The 17,685-nt window shown below is 39.7% G+C and overlaps 1 protein-coding gene across 1 annotated transcript in view; it reads right to left on the reverse strand.

Moving 5' to 3' along the window:
- The window catches only part of LOC149281972 (ankyrin repeat and fibronectin type-III domain-containing protein 1-like), a 68,402-nt gene extending 57,202 nt beyond the window's left edge, over window positions 1-11,200 (reverse strand). Inside the window, exons 1-2 of the mRNA XM_089498855.1 lie at window positions 11,015-11,200; window positions 7,503-7,713 (exon numbers count right to left, since the gene is read on the reverse strand). Coding sequence (XP_089354981.1) covers window positions 7,503-7,713; window positions 11,015-11,194 — 391 coding nt within the window. The 5' untranslated portion in view covers window positions 11,195-11,200. The remainder of the gene's footprint in view (window positions 1-7,502; window positions 7,714-11,014) is intronic.
- Between the last annotated feature and the right edge of the window lie 6,485 nt (window positions 11,201-17,685).

Consider the following 17,685-nt stretch of genomic DNA (forward strand, 5'->3'; position numbering starts at 1 on the left):
ATGTGGCAAAAATGCTCAATACCCCTTACCAAAAAGCAGAGTTCTTGGGGCCTGGCTCTGCTGTGGCACTTTCAATGTGACAAGCCAGTCTTAAAACAATTGCGCACGAACATGAAACATGTACAAGCATTATTTCTGGCCACAGCCCATAGCTATCTGTCTCCACACTGCCAGCCATAGGCCAGGGCGTATTTAAATGAAGAAATAACAAAAAAAAATCATACATTTCACACTATAACACTTTTACCTTTATCACCTTCTCTTAATGACATCGTACATCTATACAGATGAATACGAAATTCTCCGGATGATCATAGGGGACCCAACTGTGAAATTTTCTAACCTTATGTTAAAAAGCAAAGATATTTTGTAAAGAATCTTAAAATAAATCATTGTTATTTTGGAGAAGTATGGAGTTTCAGAGATAACAAGGAGAGTTCCGTTGCGGTTAAAATTGTATATCTATTTCTTGTTAAAAAAATGCATTTTTAAAATTTTGCATAAAATGTAAAGTTCACTTATTCCAAGAAATATGAGAGAAAATTAAAAGGGTGAGTGGCTTAAAAAAATAATAAGGGAATATTATTCGAGATTAATAGTGAAACTGCTGGAATTTACGCATGTGTAGGATAGATTTAGTCTGCTCGTATCTGACGTCATTGTCTGTTTCGTCATAGTTCGGTTGGTCAACCCAAAAAGTTTCTCCTCTTTAGCGTGATCTGAAGAAATGAAGCTTTGGGAATTTACATAGAGGTTTCACATGGTCCAAATAGTCCACAAAACACGCACAGTACCAGCCATGCAAGACAGGTTAGCCTGTGGCTGAATTACCCCATTCCTAGCTCTTAATGGAAATGAAGTTGCTCGGCTGTCAGGGGTGACGGTAGTGGACGGTAAACTAACTCTTGCAATAACATTGTGCCATGTGGCTGACATTGTGGCAGCTCTGAAAAGCACCTTAGATCATAAGAAAATAGTATCAAATCTCTGACTTTGAGAGAGAAGGAGCTTTTCGAATCGGGTCATTAATAAAACAACACAGCATTGGTCACAAATCCATAGTCTCTTGATTCTCGCTGATTGCCGAAATATCCACCTTAACAAAAATAAATTGGGCCTCCGCATTAATTAGCGAAGGAGAAAGATTTTAATTTAGAATTCCACCACGATCAAGTTCACTATTTTCTTTCAACACCAAACAGGAAATGAAAGACTCAACATCACCTTTGAGGATTTTGATTATAAGTTAAAATAGTTAATGAAGTCTTTTTTTTTTTTTTTACAAAAGGGTTTTTTGTCCAATAAGAAAAAAATGAAATCAAATTACTTCAGTTATGAAGGATACATTTCATCACGAAATTGATGAGGATGCGACCTAATGTAACAGACCGGAATGGGCTCCCTAAAACCCGACAGCTCCCCACGAATCGCCAGATGGACAAGAAATGCCCTGAAAATGGAAAGGCTACAGAACTAAGTTCTTCCTGACTGATGGCCAAATTACCACATAGTCTAAACTCATCAGTTACAGCCCTGTAAAAAAAGGGGAGCATAATTACCTTCAATTTGTACTTTGTCATAATATCCCCACATTAAACAGCATAAGCAAAAACCCCTCAGGTCAAAGCATCGACCTCGAGAGGAACAGACTATAAATGGGGAAGGTGATGACAAGTACGAATGGAGGCATCAGCTCTGATTTAAGTCTGTGATCACAAGTCTACTTCAAATAAATAGTTCTGATTAATCGGCATCTCCAAATGTTTTACATTGCGTTACTTTTCTGGCCTCCAAGTATGATGTGATCAGCCCCTGCGAGCCTTTGTTTGTGACTTGAAATGAAAGATGGAAGACGGGTTTTACCACAAGAAACAGGTTAAATATCAGAATAACAGATCTCCTCTGATTGGAAAAACAAACTTTAAAGTGTTGCAAGACCTCCTGGCGCTGAAAGGGTAAACAGCCCAGACTGACCTCCTACGTTGGCTGAGCTTTACTCGGCCATTCTGTGCCGATGATGGATGCACTAATACACAAGACTGTTTATGCATTTTAGGAACGAACGTATGGCGTTGCAGTGTCAGCAATAGTTATTTGCTGGCTTTTAAGCAATTAATTCAGTTTTGTGATATACAGTCTTTCCCAGGGGTAAGTGTATTGATTAATTGATGAGATATCTCTTATCGTCAGTGGGTCCTGTATCATCCAATACCAAATATGTTTAATGGAAGAATTAAAATACTCCGTATTCCATTAAGACCTTGAGAACATATGTATTTACTAAACTGACCATGCAGAGCAGAGAAAGCCCCAAAACGGCCAAACCACACATGTTCAAGTAGATAAAATGTTAGTAGAACACAGTATGAATCCTGTGAGTGTCACAGGGATGCTAAGATGATCACACAATAGAGGGATTCAATTAACCAACAGGTAACATCCAAGGACCAAGGCCCATGCGCTGGATGACATTTAAAGGGTGGGTTTTGGGTGTCTAAAGGGAGAGGGGCTTTACTCAGACTTTGTGCCCTATCTTATCCTATTTTTATATCAGAGCAGTTTAGTTTATAAAGCCATTCCTGCTGTTTCTATACACATTTTTGGGGCTGTAGAACCCTGTGATACCCTCATACCCCGCAAACATTCTGAGCTCCTAGAAAAGAGGGGCATCAGGGGGTTTGGGTGATCAAAGTTATTTCACTTGTACTGAGCAACAAAAACTAAAAGTATATGGAAGTATATGCAAAATAGTGTGTGTGGTTTAAATGTTTAACTTAGGCATGTCTTTGAAACAATGTAAAGTTTATTTTATATTTTTGCAACAACAGGTGCGATCTTCAGAAAGAAATAGCAAAAACTACAATCCAAATCTCTCTTTAAATTCACACCATGTTTGGAACTAATAAATGTCCAGCTGTGCATTCGGAAAATGCCCTTTTCTTTTTAACTGTAGTTTCTAATGTTTTAATAATTTCGGCATTAAAGGAGAAATCAGTCTTTTTTTAAAACAACAAATTATTAAATGTATAATTGAAAACATGTGCTGTAGTTTTCTAAACATATGCCTAAAAGTTAGGCTTGTTTATTAGCTGCTACGCTCTGTGGAAATGTATCATTACCAGTAAGTTGGTCTCTGATGGCTCGAGCCAAAGTCAATAATGTTTTTACGATAAATTGTTACAATTGGCAAGCAGCATTAAAGGCAAATGGATCATTAATTAGAATAACAGAGTTCCAGATTGGGAAGTGAGCGGATCTACCTGATTCCTCTGTGAATCATCTCTGGCTATTCAAATCAGTGAATCAACGCCCTGCTAGTCATATTAAGTAACTACAATCCTCTTCATCCTTAACTGCTAGTCACTAGTCAAGACTTATCATACTTGGGCTTTTTGGAGGTCCCTTAAAGAACTCGTGTTTGATCTACAGTCTTGGGGTAGATTTTCATAGAGGTGACCTTGTTTGGTCAGTATCCCTCCAAATCTTCATAGCAATCTACCCCCTATAGCCAAAGGAGCCCACATCGGCCTCCTGCTCAACTTCTGCCTCACCCAGGCGTCTCAAAAGAGGACCGGAGTTAGCCAGAGGCAAGTCATTTACAATAGTATCTGGAATTGTGATCAGGAAGCTCAATCTGCAGATCCTGGGGTCCATCTAGGCCATGTGCTTTTGTTCCTCTCTTTTTATGGTCTCGTTGGATGGCTGTAGTTGTCGTAAAACATGTCAGGTAAACTGACAACTAGCTACCATTAGGCAAGATGAGAAAAAGGTTTGGAGAAAAAATACAATCAATACAACCCAACAAAAACAGAGATTTGGTTAAGAATGAGTCAAAACACTTTGCTGAAGGGCTACACTCTGCAAGTTAGGTGCTGCAGCAGGGGCTCCACCTGTTCCCCAGTACAAAGTACAATCTACAAACAAACGCTCGGCAGATAGTATAGGAAGGAGGTATTTATTGCAGCACAGGCCGCAATATTTCAACTCACCAGGAGTATTTGTCAAAAAAAAAAAAGGGTTCATGACAAAATACAATCGCTACGACCCAACAGAAACAGATCTGAAAATAATATCTGTCAAACAGATGGTTGGTGATTGTATGAAAGAATTCAGAACTCACAGGTTCATTGGACCTCATCAGTACCCTGAAAACTACAGACCAGGCTAAGTCACCCCAACAGCACACAAAGGGTTTGCGAGTTTATTATACATTAAATGATGATATCACTAACAGAAATTAGTTACTTCATTCTTTCTCTCAACAAAACAATCATATTAAAGCACAAAGACTTATAGAAAGTGATGGGAATGTGATACACTCTTACTGGAGTAGCAGTTCACCATAAGAAACAGCCCCAAATATTATTTTTTTTTAAACTTATTTCTGCCCTGTCTCTTGGGGCAGGGCATGATGCAGGGTGCTGGGTGAACACATGTGCGTAAAAGGTCTAGCAATAATTAGTGAAGCCACAGTGCAATTTGAATGGGGCAACTTATAGCATTAAGTAGTTTTCTTAGACACCAGGATGATTTGATGCATGTTTGGGGTATTTTATTTAACCTTTTCTCCTGTTCACTGAATTGAAAGAATTCATTTGTTGTAGGGGGTGCTGTCATGTCATTTATGATTGAGATAGTGGCTACAGCAGCCGTCTGTGTACAAACCTGTGCTGATTTGTTATAGTCTGAACAGGCACTGCCTACTGCTCAATAAAGGATCACTGTTGAGGGAACAGAAACCATTCTTTCTGAAATGCCAAGAGCTGAAATAGGTTTAAGCGTTCGGCTGAGCTGTCAGACATCGGCAGTCCGGTCTTTAATGAGAAGCTGAAAACCAATAGCTTTTAGACAAGACTTGAGTATCTACCAATATCTCCCAAAGAACTACATTACTGTTTGAGCGTCAGGCTTCTGTGTGTCACAAGCCTACAGCACGATCGGAATGAGAGAAAGCGAAGCATAAAATAAATGTGAAAATGAAATGTGAGAGCGAGTGGTATAAATACCGGAAAGTATCTTAATTCCAATGCCGACGAACCTTATTAGGGGGGGGGGCATATTTATGTTAAAATACAACCCCTGGAATTAATGTCAATCACTCCTAGCCTGTACTTGGACAAATTTTATGCCGTAATCAGTGTTTTTCCAGTTATGTCAAAAGCTTTTTTCCTCAGAGCAGCTCAAAAGAACATCCTGAGAAGGGCACACGAAATTGGGGTGAACTCGGTGGGATTGGAGGGGCTGAGATCTCGCTGAGTCCAACTGGCAGGGAGTGAGGAACTCTGAGAAGTATTTCACAATCCATGAGCCAAACCAGAAAATTCAAGGGCTACTTCATTTAGTAGCCAGTTGCTGTGGTAACCAGAATTTTCTCAGATTCTTATGTCACATTATGACACAATGCGTTATTCCGCTGAGGACTGGGATGTTTATAGGGAGCCTAAACATTTGCTTTATGGCAGCTGAACATTAAACCCCAAATACTAAATAAGTATTATCTCTAGCAGTGTTATCCATTACTTATCCTTGGCTCTTTGTACATGTACAATATATATTCACTAACGGAAACTCAAGGCCAATAATGCTTTTCTTCACAACCAATGCCACGTTTCTATATCACAAATAACGAACACAACAATAAGCTGAAAAACAAAGCACATAAGAAAATCACTGCCGGTGTGGCCTAGCTCGACAAAAACAGAACCATTGTTTCCTTAATGCTGAAGTGTGCAAACTGACCTTTATTGAAGAGTTAAATGACCTCTGGAGAGAAGGTACAAAAAGATTTATTCTGTAAAGCTCTGGCCCTGTATTCAGACCCCAGGAAACAAACTCCTGCACAGACCACAATGGTAGCAACATATAAAGTAATCCTATTAATATACACAGTAAAGTGTAAATACGCAGGCAATGGTAAGATTTCTATAGAATAAACCAAAGGGCATTTTGTTGTCTCAAAAGAAAACCGGCCTTCACTATGATCTAAGGTTCTACTTGCAGTTTCCTTCCTTGGTGGGCACTTGCATGTCACGGTTAACCTAGATATTATGGATAATGTACAGAGACTATTTTTGATACAAATTGGTAAGAGTGGGGGAATCGGGCACCTTCACTAGTTTGCTTCGGAATGTCTTTTTTGAATACATAATAATACACATGAGAAAAGGAATGAAAAACATTGTAAATAAAATCTCAACAAGGATTCCCTGGACACACTTTATAATCGACTTATGAGTTTTGAATTACCGCAATAATGTACAATATGGCAATCATTCAGAACTTTATACCAAGACCAACACCTCACACTCCTTGTATATTATATAGAAACCAAATAAAATAGTGCAAGTGAGAACATTTTGCTCCGTAAAGGGTGTTGGACGGGTCATTTTTCGCAGTACGTTTATACACAGACACTTTAAAGTTATTAGCCACAAAAGGGGCCACTTTGTAATTTTCTTGCCGAAGGATAGAGGAACTCTGCAGGTGTTTACATATTTTTGCAAAGTATTTGCAGTGTACACTGTACATGGTAACAAATGTATCATCTGGTAATGATTCTCCTCCCCATTAACGTGATCACCGCATGTGTCTTGACAGCTGTACTGAGGGGCCGGTGTTAATCCCTTGAATGACAGTGCCTGACAGGGTTATCTGACAGCCTGCCCACCGCTTGCTTTGGGACGGAGCCCCTGCCTGAGTCAGTCTTTTGGGGACCCGTCAGGCCCCAGGCTCTGCCAGTGACATTGCCCACTGAGGATTTGCTTGCCTCTGACAGCCGGCTCCAGCTTGTCCACTGTCTAACAGCATTTCCTGACTGGTACCCGTAAGGCCGAGCAAGGCATTGACTGGCTATTAAAGAAGCTTTGTGCTCCTTGCAATCATTAGCAATATGAGAGAGACGGGGTGGGCCTCCAAACAGCCTTTTTAACAGAAGGGGGGAGAACATTTGAACTTGTTAACCCTTGTAAGTGCCTCTAGCAGAGCAGGCCTCAAAGCACAGATTTAACCCTTCCGCTCACAACAATTTTAATGTTCCACTAGGCTTTTCATGATTACCTGGGAATAATAAAAACACTAAAAGCTCCAGGTTGTGGATGGTTCACATCCTTGAACTCCAGTGCATTCACGTTAACATCACAATGAACCTGAATAAACATAGAAACCTTCATGTTCCAATGGATCTTAATCTGTACCTATACTGGCCGGTCTGTTCTTTATAAACACATAAACATGTGCCCTCCACAAATACTAGACCACAGCACAGTAGTGTTTCTCAGCAACTTGGAAAATAGATTTCCCTGTAAGACGGACAGGTGTCTGATAACTTGCAGAAGTGAAAAGTCAGGAGCTGAAGATGATTAGCCTGCTGAGCCACCGCACACACCATGATAGCTGGTCAGTGGCTAAGATTCAGGGAGGTATAGCTGGAGACTCATCATGAAGACAAACATTTTTTTCAAACTATCTCCAAACAAAGTATAGATGTTAAACATGCTACTTACAGTGAGGGCTTTCCTTGGCTCCAGCCCTGAGAAGAGTCCTTGCAATAGGCACATTGTTTGTCATAATGGCAATATCTAGAGGTGTTAACCCTTCACTGTTCGGCGTGTTCAGATCCAATTCGTCTGCCGTGTACTGATATAGAAGAATCTGTACAGCATCCAGATCCTGCTGCTCCACTGCCTCTAACACTGCTTCATTGCACTGAAAGTTCTGCGTCAGATAAATATAAAAGCGATGTTACCAAGAGTCGTAATGATCTATCGCATTTATTTTCAAAGATGTAAATGACACAAGGTAACCACTCAAGGTGTTATTTTGAAATAAAGCCCCTTAAAATATTCTATTGCTTGTGCATTTGTCTTTTTCAGAATATCTTTAATGCTATTAATTGTCCTCCACAAACATGTCTGTGCTTCTAATTCTTGTGAGGAAGACTCCTTTCTACATGTGGCAGTTAATGCAAATATAATACTGAACCTAAAAGTGCAAGTCCTTGGTATTTTCCTTCAGAAACATATGAGTTCTAAATAGTACAGGAGGCAGATGCATTTAGGAGGTTCTAGATGTTTCAATATTATCAAGACATTGTATTGTTAAAACAGTCATATGTATCCATTTTTCTTTCCGTTATCTTAACTTGAACTTTGTTATTTTAAGTGAATTCAGAAATGAGATGGAATCTTGAGGAAATGTACTTTAAACATGAATCTGGATTGTTTGCCGATTTGAAGTTTCGGTGTTTGTAGAATCCCAATCACAGATTGCTGAGGGTCTTCCAAGTTAATTAGAAAAAAAGGGCTTATGTTTACAGCAAATTAAACATGTCATACACATGTTCCCTACCATATTACACATTGTGTTATGTTATAGGAGCGTATGCTGGACTTCCTTTCTTCCACATATGATTCAGCACAGAATATACAAATGTAATGTGGAGAAATGGAAGCGACAGGAGCTGAGACGTGTCATATAATCCCAAAATACATTATGACGCAAACCGTAGCCCCAACTGGACACAGTTTGGTTGTATGATAATACCAGATATCGGCACTTAACCGTTTCTGTACCACCAGGGTATAGAATGCCTTTGGTCACACCTGCCCGGTGCTCATTGTTATCAAAGGACCTTGTTTAGAGAAAGATTAGTTAAAGCCGATATGGAATTAGTTTATCAGACACCTCATATTCTGTTTTGTGGTCAGAAGGTTTCTTGTTAATATCCTATAAGTGTCATAGTTTGTGATACTTTGTACACACATATATACCTAGTGCCTAAAGGGGCATATCATGAACAACCATGCTGACCGTGTAACAGATATACCAAGTCCAGAAGAGTAATAAAGACTCATGTCAAATTTATTTATCTCGTTATAACCAGGCTCAAGGAAACTTTAGTGTGGCTTTTGAGGGGGAAGGTTCATCAATGGAATATAAGGAGGTGGCGCAAGGAATTGTGGTTATGCCATTACTGTAATACCCCTCTCATTATCAGGGGGCGCCTGCAAGAGATAGCCAGCAACTCAACAAACTCCCTTTCAATAACTACACAAATAAAAGGGTACACGCGTATTACCCGGCTAACAAAAAGCCTGGTCTCCACAAATATTTATTCTGCATTAACATTTTATGGAATAAGACCTCTGAACCCTGATACATTAAGGCCATTTATCATTAAGTACTACCCTCGCTAATGCACTTGTTTTATATATTCTGGTCCATGCAAGCACTGTCTCCAATGGGCATATTTATTTATGTGAATAACTGGTTCTATACATATCCAGGAGTGACTGAGAGCACATTGTATTTTCTATGCGGGTAATAATGGTTTAGTGGTCTTGCAGAGGCTGTGTTCAAACAGGCAGACTGTTATAAATGTTACGGGGGCAGCACAGAGAGAGACTTTGTACGGTTAGCTAAACAATCCACTCTAGACACCCTGCAGGGCAACTTACAAATGCCTTTCTTTAGCTAAACGCCACTACGTGGGCCTGCGCCAGCGTTATAACTCTGACAGATTCATCATATCTGCTTCTAAACACACAGGAGCTCTTTACCGCAATGCAGGACAGCCTGGGGCACCGTCCAAAACAATGGACATTTTATTCTACACCTTCACCAAGCCAACACGTGCTACTTTGACTTCACAACACAAAGCCAATTTTCTTTCGGTTTGGGGTTCAGCTTGTATTGGTCTCATGGAAGAAAAGTGAAAGCCTGTTAATTCTACTGAACTTAGTTCTTTACATCAAGTAACTATAACAGTAAATCTTATTTTCTTCCAGTTTAGCCAAGAGAAAGTGTGAGCAACAGGATAGAAGAGGCAGAGTTTGGCCTCAGGTAGATTGTGAGGATAGATGAATGAGCTTGTAGAGTTGATGGGCAATGGTGTTAGGTCTGGAAAAACCACAGGGCCAGATTGTCGTAGCTCTTGTAGTGCTACTGCTGGCACCTAAATGTTGTGCCACCTTATAATGATCACTGTGTGCACGGCTTCAACAGATCACGCTTGCTACCAAGATTCCTGACTGGCTCCTAAATTCCGGGTAGTTTTGTCTACCCCTTGTCCATCTAGAATTTACCGTCATTGTTGCCCAATGGAAAAGATTTTCTGTTCTCCAAGTGCAGTTCAAGCTGCTGAATATGTATTGCCGTAGTCTCTCACAGTCTTATTGGAATAAGGAGAGCAGTGAGAGAGAAAGACTAATATCAGTATTGAAAATATAGCCACTTCTTTCACAAACCACAGTGGATTCGATTGTTACAATTATTAAGGGGGCTCATAAATATTCAAGTGTATTTGTCACATGATATATAGCCAGCAATAAAAATATAGAGAAAGCGAGCATGAGAGAGAAGGTAGCTGGGATACTAATATAATGGATTCTGGATATAGAGTTACCTTGTTCCGTTAACTATATTCAGTAAATTCAGTAAGATTGTAAGCAGACAGCAGTAACCCTTTGTTAATCGGTCAGACCATTTGTTTTGAGCACATGCTAAGAATTTCCCTAAAAATGATTAAGTTCTGATCTTTTTGATTAGGGACTCTGCTAAATACTCTTCTTTTTGTGCCATTACATTAATGTATTTAAACTGCCTATAGCATTTTTTGTTGTTCAAGAATGTTATTCTTCTGGGGATAATTCAGTTAAAATGAAGGCACTATTTGACCTCTGGAAAGCTTAGTTCTGTGAATGATACTTGTATAAGCAATCAGTTCCTGTCATGTTCATCTCTCTTTGTCTGACTCCTCATTCTAAGGCTGGAATAGAAAGCTATAGTCATGCAGATTCTGAGAACAGATAGTTAAGAGGGCTGCTCCCATGATATATACATAAAATTGGGTTCTTTGATGTATATACGGCTTGTATTTATCCACTAATATGATGATCTACGTAAATGAAATACGGGATAAAGTTTGTGAAATTCACAAGTTCTGGGTAAGAACATGGAAACTGTCAACAGACAGAACACTTCATACTCATAATGTACAGAAATGAAAATACTTTACCACGGAAGGTTTCCGTAAACGGTCGCCTCTTGCTCTGAAGTAGGTTTCGTCGAATGAAGAGTGGCTTCCTTTGAGCTTCTCAGAGAGATTGCGGTACAGACGTTTGGCTGCGTTCGGGGAAGATGGGGTACTGATCCTTTTGGGTTGAGAGAGCTGAAGGTTCTGCATCTGCTGCGTCATCTTCACGCAGAAAATCCTAAAGCGTGGAACAAAAAATAATTATATTTAACTGAGGCTGGACTCTTATGATGTGAAAAAAGTACTGTAAAAAGGAAGTGGCTGAAGAGCAGTTATACATAAACATATAAAGCAGCCAGCACCCCCCAAAAAAATGAACTGTCAATTCCACACCATTACCTGGGTAGTGTTCTTTTCTGTGATGTTCAAAGGGACCTGTGTTAAGAGTGATGCAGTCATCATAGAAACAGGGAAATGCTCCTGCTAATTGAGCCACATAAAGTTAACCCCCTAAGTACTGATAATTGTCACAACATTTCCAGTTCTTTTGTGTCCAGTTATCATCACTTGTTTATCCACACTGAATTTATAACACCAAACACTGAAATATTAATGACAGCGGTATAATAAGGACTGAGATTAGGGGCTTGTTAACATAACATTCTGCCCCTGTGACCGTGGTGTCCAAGCTGAATCCCAAGTCCGTTCCTTAGAACTCCACATAAATCACCAACCCCCAACCAGCACAAAAATATGTATGTTGCACACCGCTTACGTAGACGGTAACATTTAAAAAAATATGTAGAATAAATAGGATTTGGATATTTTGAAGGTGAATATGCATCTTTAATATCCTAGCATCTGATGAGCTCCTGTAATAGTCTCTTAATCATTGTTGCAATAATTTGCCTGTTAATGCTTAGAGATACTGACTCCAAGTATCTTCCGCTGATGGAGCCTCTATTCATCGCACTGCAGCTCAACAGGCTGCCAGATGTCTCTTGGCCACTAGGGGGAGCACTTGTATATACTGTTCCAGGAATGTCCCAAGATCCCAGAGCAGAAGATCAAAAAAATAATATAATTTAAATATCACTTGTTCCCAGGTGCACTCCTCGTTATATTGATATGCAAAAATAAACAAATAAAATGTATAGGAAACCCTTATCTTTTTTTATGACTCCTTCCAAGCACCTTCAGCTGTTCCTTTCTATTCGTCCCTAGAAATTTAGGATGGCTCGAGCATTCTTCTACCCAATTACTGACCTAGTTTCCGTTTGCCCTCCATTTCCCATTCACGTGTTACATCTGCCGGGGTTGTTTATAAATAGAAGCAATGCATGGCATCCTAAACATAGGAGTATTTAATTACAAATATTCTCTAGGGGTAACAATCCATTACAGATAGACAAGGGCTTGCCCTATTCTTACAGACTGGAGATAATCGGGGTATTTGACATGTTGGTATCCTTGTCATATCAGCGTGTGTGCAAACATCTCAAGTAGAGCAGCTTGTCTGAAACTAATGCGGAAAATCCTTGCAATTTCAAGCATGCTCTTTGTGGCCTGTGAAATTCCAACCGGGAACTGGAGCCATATTGCAACTCAAAAAGCGGAGGTGTCCGATGATAATTCGGCCAGTTCTTGCAGCTATGGGCATTGAAGTAAAACTCCAATTAATGAAGCGTCCGGCTTCGTAATTTGAAAAGTCTTCTGTGCATCGGTAACTCAATGCGATGGCAGAGAATAGGCTTGAAGCTCTGAAGGTTTTTAAAATTTGTTGCTGTGTGAGGTTGTAATTTCAGATTTCAGAAATGTAAAATGCTTTGCCGTGAAATGTTAAGGTTAACAGCAGAATATTGTCCTTTATAACATGATGATATCTGTGTTGGAATGACAACTCAGCTGCTTGGGAAGTAGCTGGCTTGGCAACCAAAGCAGGAGACGGACGCTGGCAAAAAACAACTGTTGGCCCATTTTCAACCCTACACATTCTGAATACACGGGAGTAAAAGTAAGGCGGAGGAATAATATATCAGTTTGTTCCTGGTACTTGGAGCCCTTGGGTCATGCTTTAATTACATTTACAAAATTATCAAATGTTGCCCTTATCCAACACACTTTTCTTTCATAAATGCCATTACAGAGATTAACCCTGTATCCTCCCGCACATAGTATTGGTTTCATAGGCTCCGGTATCGTGTTCCTTCTGGGTTCAGCATGTCTTGACTGTAGAGGATGAACCCATACATACAGATATTAGGAGTGTGTGCATACACCGTGGTTCAGAAACGTCTATCCTGCATGTCTCTTTAAAGTGCTTCATTAAACTATACGTCGACACTTTGCGTCTGGTAAGATTTTAGGTATTCACTGTATTGTCCCAGTCTGCTTAGAAGCGCATACATAACATTTTTGTACTCAATTTATAGTGGATTTAGTTTTCCTCCCATTTGTCCACTTTAACCCTGTGGGTGCTGCTGCTTTCACACCAACCGCACCGTGCACTTCGAGTAATAAGCAGTCATGTAATTCAAATCTTAATCCCCCCAATTAAATACCGTATTCATGGTAAAACAAACAGGTTTAACCTTGAGTGCGCTGGATAAATATTTGAAGACAAGGCATCAGTTACCTGCATGCAGAGAAACGATTATTAGGGTTAATTTGTACCTCTTACGATTTCACCTATTTTCTTTTTGTCCACAATCACCATTCAAATCCATTTCCATCTCCCCTTGCCCATTAAAGCTTGCATCTCTAGGTATGCGATGTGGTAATCGTTGCCTAGCAACCTGGTTTAATGAATGGTACGCTTAGCGCTGTACTCTCTGGATTGCTACACTTCCAGTCGTGTGCTTACTACTGCAGGCTCCCACGGACGTTAATGACACAAACTGAAAGGGCATTATCGCCCCAGGCTTACAAAATTAATCCATGCTATGGTATGGGGACAACAATTATTCCAGGAAAGCAGAAAATGTGGTTAATACAGACAGAGCCTCCTCTAAATACACCGTATATTACAAATTATTTACGGAATGTTGGAAAACATATATTGGTGACATATAAATATTCAATAAAATGATGTCAGAGGTGGTGGTTTGGGATCCACAAACAAATCTGTTTAGCTGCATTTTCTCTCATTGTCCAAAAACATTGAACTTTTCACATGCCTTTTTGTTAGAGAAACAGGTGACTTTTCACTTGTCAGCTGTTCTTTTATCTTATGATTAAAAGCGTTTACTGTCCGTATATAAATGTATAGGTAGCATATAAGTATTTCTTTCCCGTCTGTCTGCCACAGGTTCATGGGCTTGGGTTGGCTGCGCGGTCGCAGCCCTGTTCAGGCAGTAGCGGAAACATTCCCAAATGGGAAATGATCTACAGAGAACAAGAATTTTTGTGACCTGCTTTGTAACGGAAAGGAATAGAAGCCGATTTGACATTTTTCCCACTGAAAAGTGTCAATCACATTAGAGAGCACAGACACTTTAGAGAGCCTTTGACAGTTGCCGTGGTAACATATCAGTGATCTCTTAGTGTAACAGGACTACAGGCCTGAATTTAGCGGTCCTTGAGAAAATATGAATGAAGCAACATTCTTTCTGGGCAGTGCTTTGGAGTTCATCAGAACAAGGCTTTATAAATGTTAAAGCTGAAGGGTAGCTTGGCATCCACTGGAAGTTTCCATTTAACTGGCCGGACAAGAGACAGTAACATGTACATGCTGATACATTACACGTACCGTAACTGCAAAGATATATAAGTGTTCCACCTATTCTGCTCAATTTAAAACTTTTGTAACAAAACTTTTAAAGGTTTATTCGCTTAACACATTACAGAGTGCTATTAATGTTTTTAGTGCTGGTCAGACAGGATTTCCATTTTTCCTTTCCTTAGCAACTGTACTGCAGAATTACAATAATAGCATTGGTACCGATCCCTGGGGACTGATATTCTGTTCTGAGCCAAGAATCTCGATATACTGAAAATAAACAGCAAAACTATCCTTAATAGTATAGGTCCAGGACCCAAAACCTTTAATTGATCAGTAAAACTGCAATCCCTCCAAGTGAAGAGCATCAGATGCTGATGACACAGAATGTAGCAAAATGTTTATTACTCAAACTATTCCATTCACAATAACAATTAAATTAGACTTTTCTCGGGGATGAGGAAATGGCTCTCCGTAGTTAGTCTAGAACACCAAGAAGCTCAGTGTGTGTTGGAATATGGATGTTCTTCTCAGCCTTACCCATACCATATTCAACATCATTTCGTATCAATATACGCTTCTATATTTGCTTAGAGAAGTCTTTGTGTCTAGATTCTATTCAAAATGTAGGTCCAGCCGGTTCTTACATAATGAGTTGGTTGAGCTCGCAGCGGGAATTCAGCATTTTACTAGGACCTAAAATATGGAAGAAGAACCCTCTGATTTCACAAAAGCTCAAGTAAATTTACACCTTTTTGCCCCAATAAGCAGTATCAATGTGGACTATAGTGTATTCCTCTTGGGCTAATATGGCTATAAAAGTTTGGCTTTTGGGAAAAAGAATAATGTTCCTAACTAAATACTAAGTTGGTTGGGCAGCTGCCTACAAAGAGTCCATGAAAAAACTGATGGATTTTTCCCAGGTCCCAGATGGTATTTTGGATCACATATTAAGGTATGTGAAGGTCTTCTATGATTTGCATGAGATACAGACCAAATGGGGGACTTCATACAGTTATTGGATTTGTTTCAAAGCTTGACACAAATATCAAGCAGACCAAGAACTCGCTTAAACCAACCTCTAATGGTGCCACCTCAACATGTTTTGAGGAATTTCAAGACAAAGACAGATTAACCCTCTAATTGCACAACCCTCTGGAGCAAAATGGGCCGTTAACGAAACAGAAAACTTGTAAGGAGTTCAGGGAGGAACAGTGCTGCACAACAAACACAAGTGTGGAGAATATAAAGCCATGAGTGTAAATTATTAATGGGCTTCTGATTACTGCGAGCACGAACATTATCTGCGGGGGAGGGGACACCATATAATAAAGCCGAGATGCTCAAATGCAGATTCCATCCTATTGCTATAAGCAGCCCGCTTTAATTGGTGTTATCTCTGAGGTTAACACACAAATTGTTTAATGCACAACAAAGGCGAATATACGCAGTGTTAAAGCGGGTATAGTTATAGTTGGCTTTGTGGTATGTAACATATTCCCATTAGGTATCAGAGAAACATTATTGGTATTTAAGGACACTTCAACAAACAAACGTATGTGATCTGTATTTGTTTAAAAGACAATGTCAAACACAACAAGGTATTCACATAATTAAACTGTTTCACATTTAAAAATCCATCTACCTTTTGGAAGTCCGATCCCGGAGGACAGGTGTTCAGGTGACAACAGAACTATAAAAAGGCATTGCGTTCAGCCCAACAAAGTGCGCATTTAGGGGCATTAAGTACTTTGTCGTAAAAGTGGAAATTGTTAGATGTTAACCCTTTCATACCTTCACAAACTACATACATAACTGTAACAAGATGTAACATATCTCTCTGGAATGTTCAAGTTTGTTAGTTTAGTGATGCCTTTCAGTTAATTGACAGAACAGTTTTCCCTGTTGGCACCGTTCTGATCCCTCCTGGGATTCCTCTGCAAGTGAAATCACACAATACAGACAGCATTCTTACAACACAAATAGAAAATAATTTTTATACATTTATATATATTGGCATATTTTACTCACCAGTTTCAGTGGTAATGTTCTTAGGCTTTAGGTGATGATCCAATGCCTCTTTTTCTTGAAGTAAAGAATAGATTTGCTTCTGATCTTCCAATTTCAAGTTAATGTCCTCTTCTTTGTGCTGTGTGAATATCAAAGATAAGGCAAGCTTACTAAATGCAAGTGCAGAAGTGGCAATAATACCCCTTCCTCCGGGTCTAACCTAAAACACACATTGTATAACAGCAGCAGAGAGGCAACCATTTTACCACAAAATAATGCCATACCTTGCCGGTGTGGCTACCATTGTCTGTAACCATTAGCCGGGAGAGCGTGCTAGTAAAAATGCTTGTTGTGTTTAAATGTCAAGCTGTCTCCACTTTACAACATGAATCCAGCCATCTCTAGTTAATTAGCGGTAAAGGGAAATCAATGGGGAGAAAATAATATAAATAAGGAATCCCGACAGCTCGTACTGAGTGCATCACTGTAGATGATTCCAGTGCTGTGAGCTTGGCTGAGCTGGTTCTTATGATCATAGCAACACAGACAGCAACCATATCTATTGCTATGGGACATCTGCACTCGAAAGCTGTGTGGCTAGATGGTGGCAGCACCAGGAAAATATGTTTCTCTGGGAAGGGATGGGTTAATGCATCAAAGTTCGTCAGCCCTGATATTTTATTGTGACTTTATTGCAGGTATGATGTACTGGAACATGATGACATCGATTAGCATAATTTATTGGAAGGTACATTTGCACGTGGCTGACTTTGCTTTCTATTCTCCCCAGCCACACACAGCATATCGTTACGCAGTGCGAGTGCAGCGATGCCGCACGGTTAGATAACCGCGTGGATCATTACTGCCTTGGGTTTAGTCTATTGATCAGCTTGGTCTCTGATACAAAATATCATGGAGTGGAAAACATGATCCTAACATGAAATAATCAATACTTTCTATAATAACAGACTACACAAACGACATA

This window comes from Sceloporus occidentalis, unplaced genomic scaffold, assembly GCF_023333645.1.
Source record: "Sceloporus occidentalis isolate IW3139 unplaced genomic scaffold, rSceOcc1.0.p SCAF_126, whole genome shotgun sequence".
Taxonomy (NCBI): Eukaryota; Metazoa; Chordata; class Lepidosauria; order Squamata; family Phrynosomatidae; genus Sceloporus; species Sceloporus occidentalis.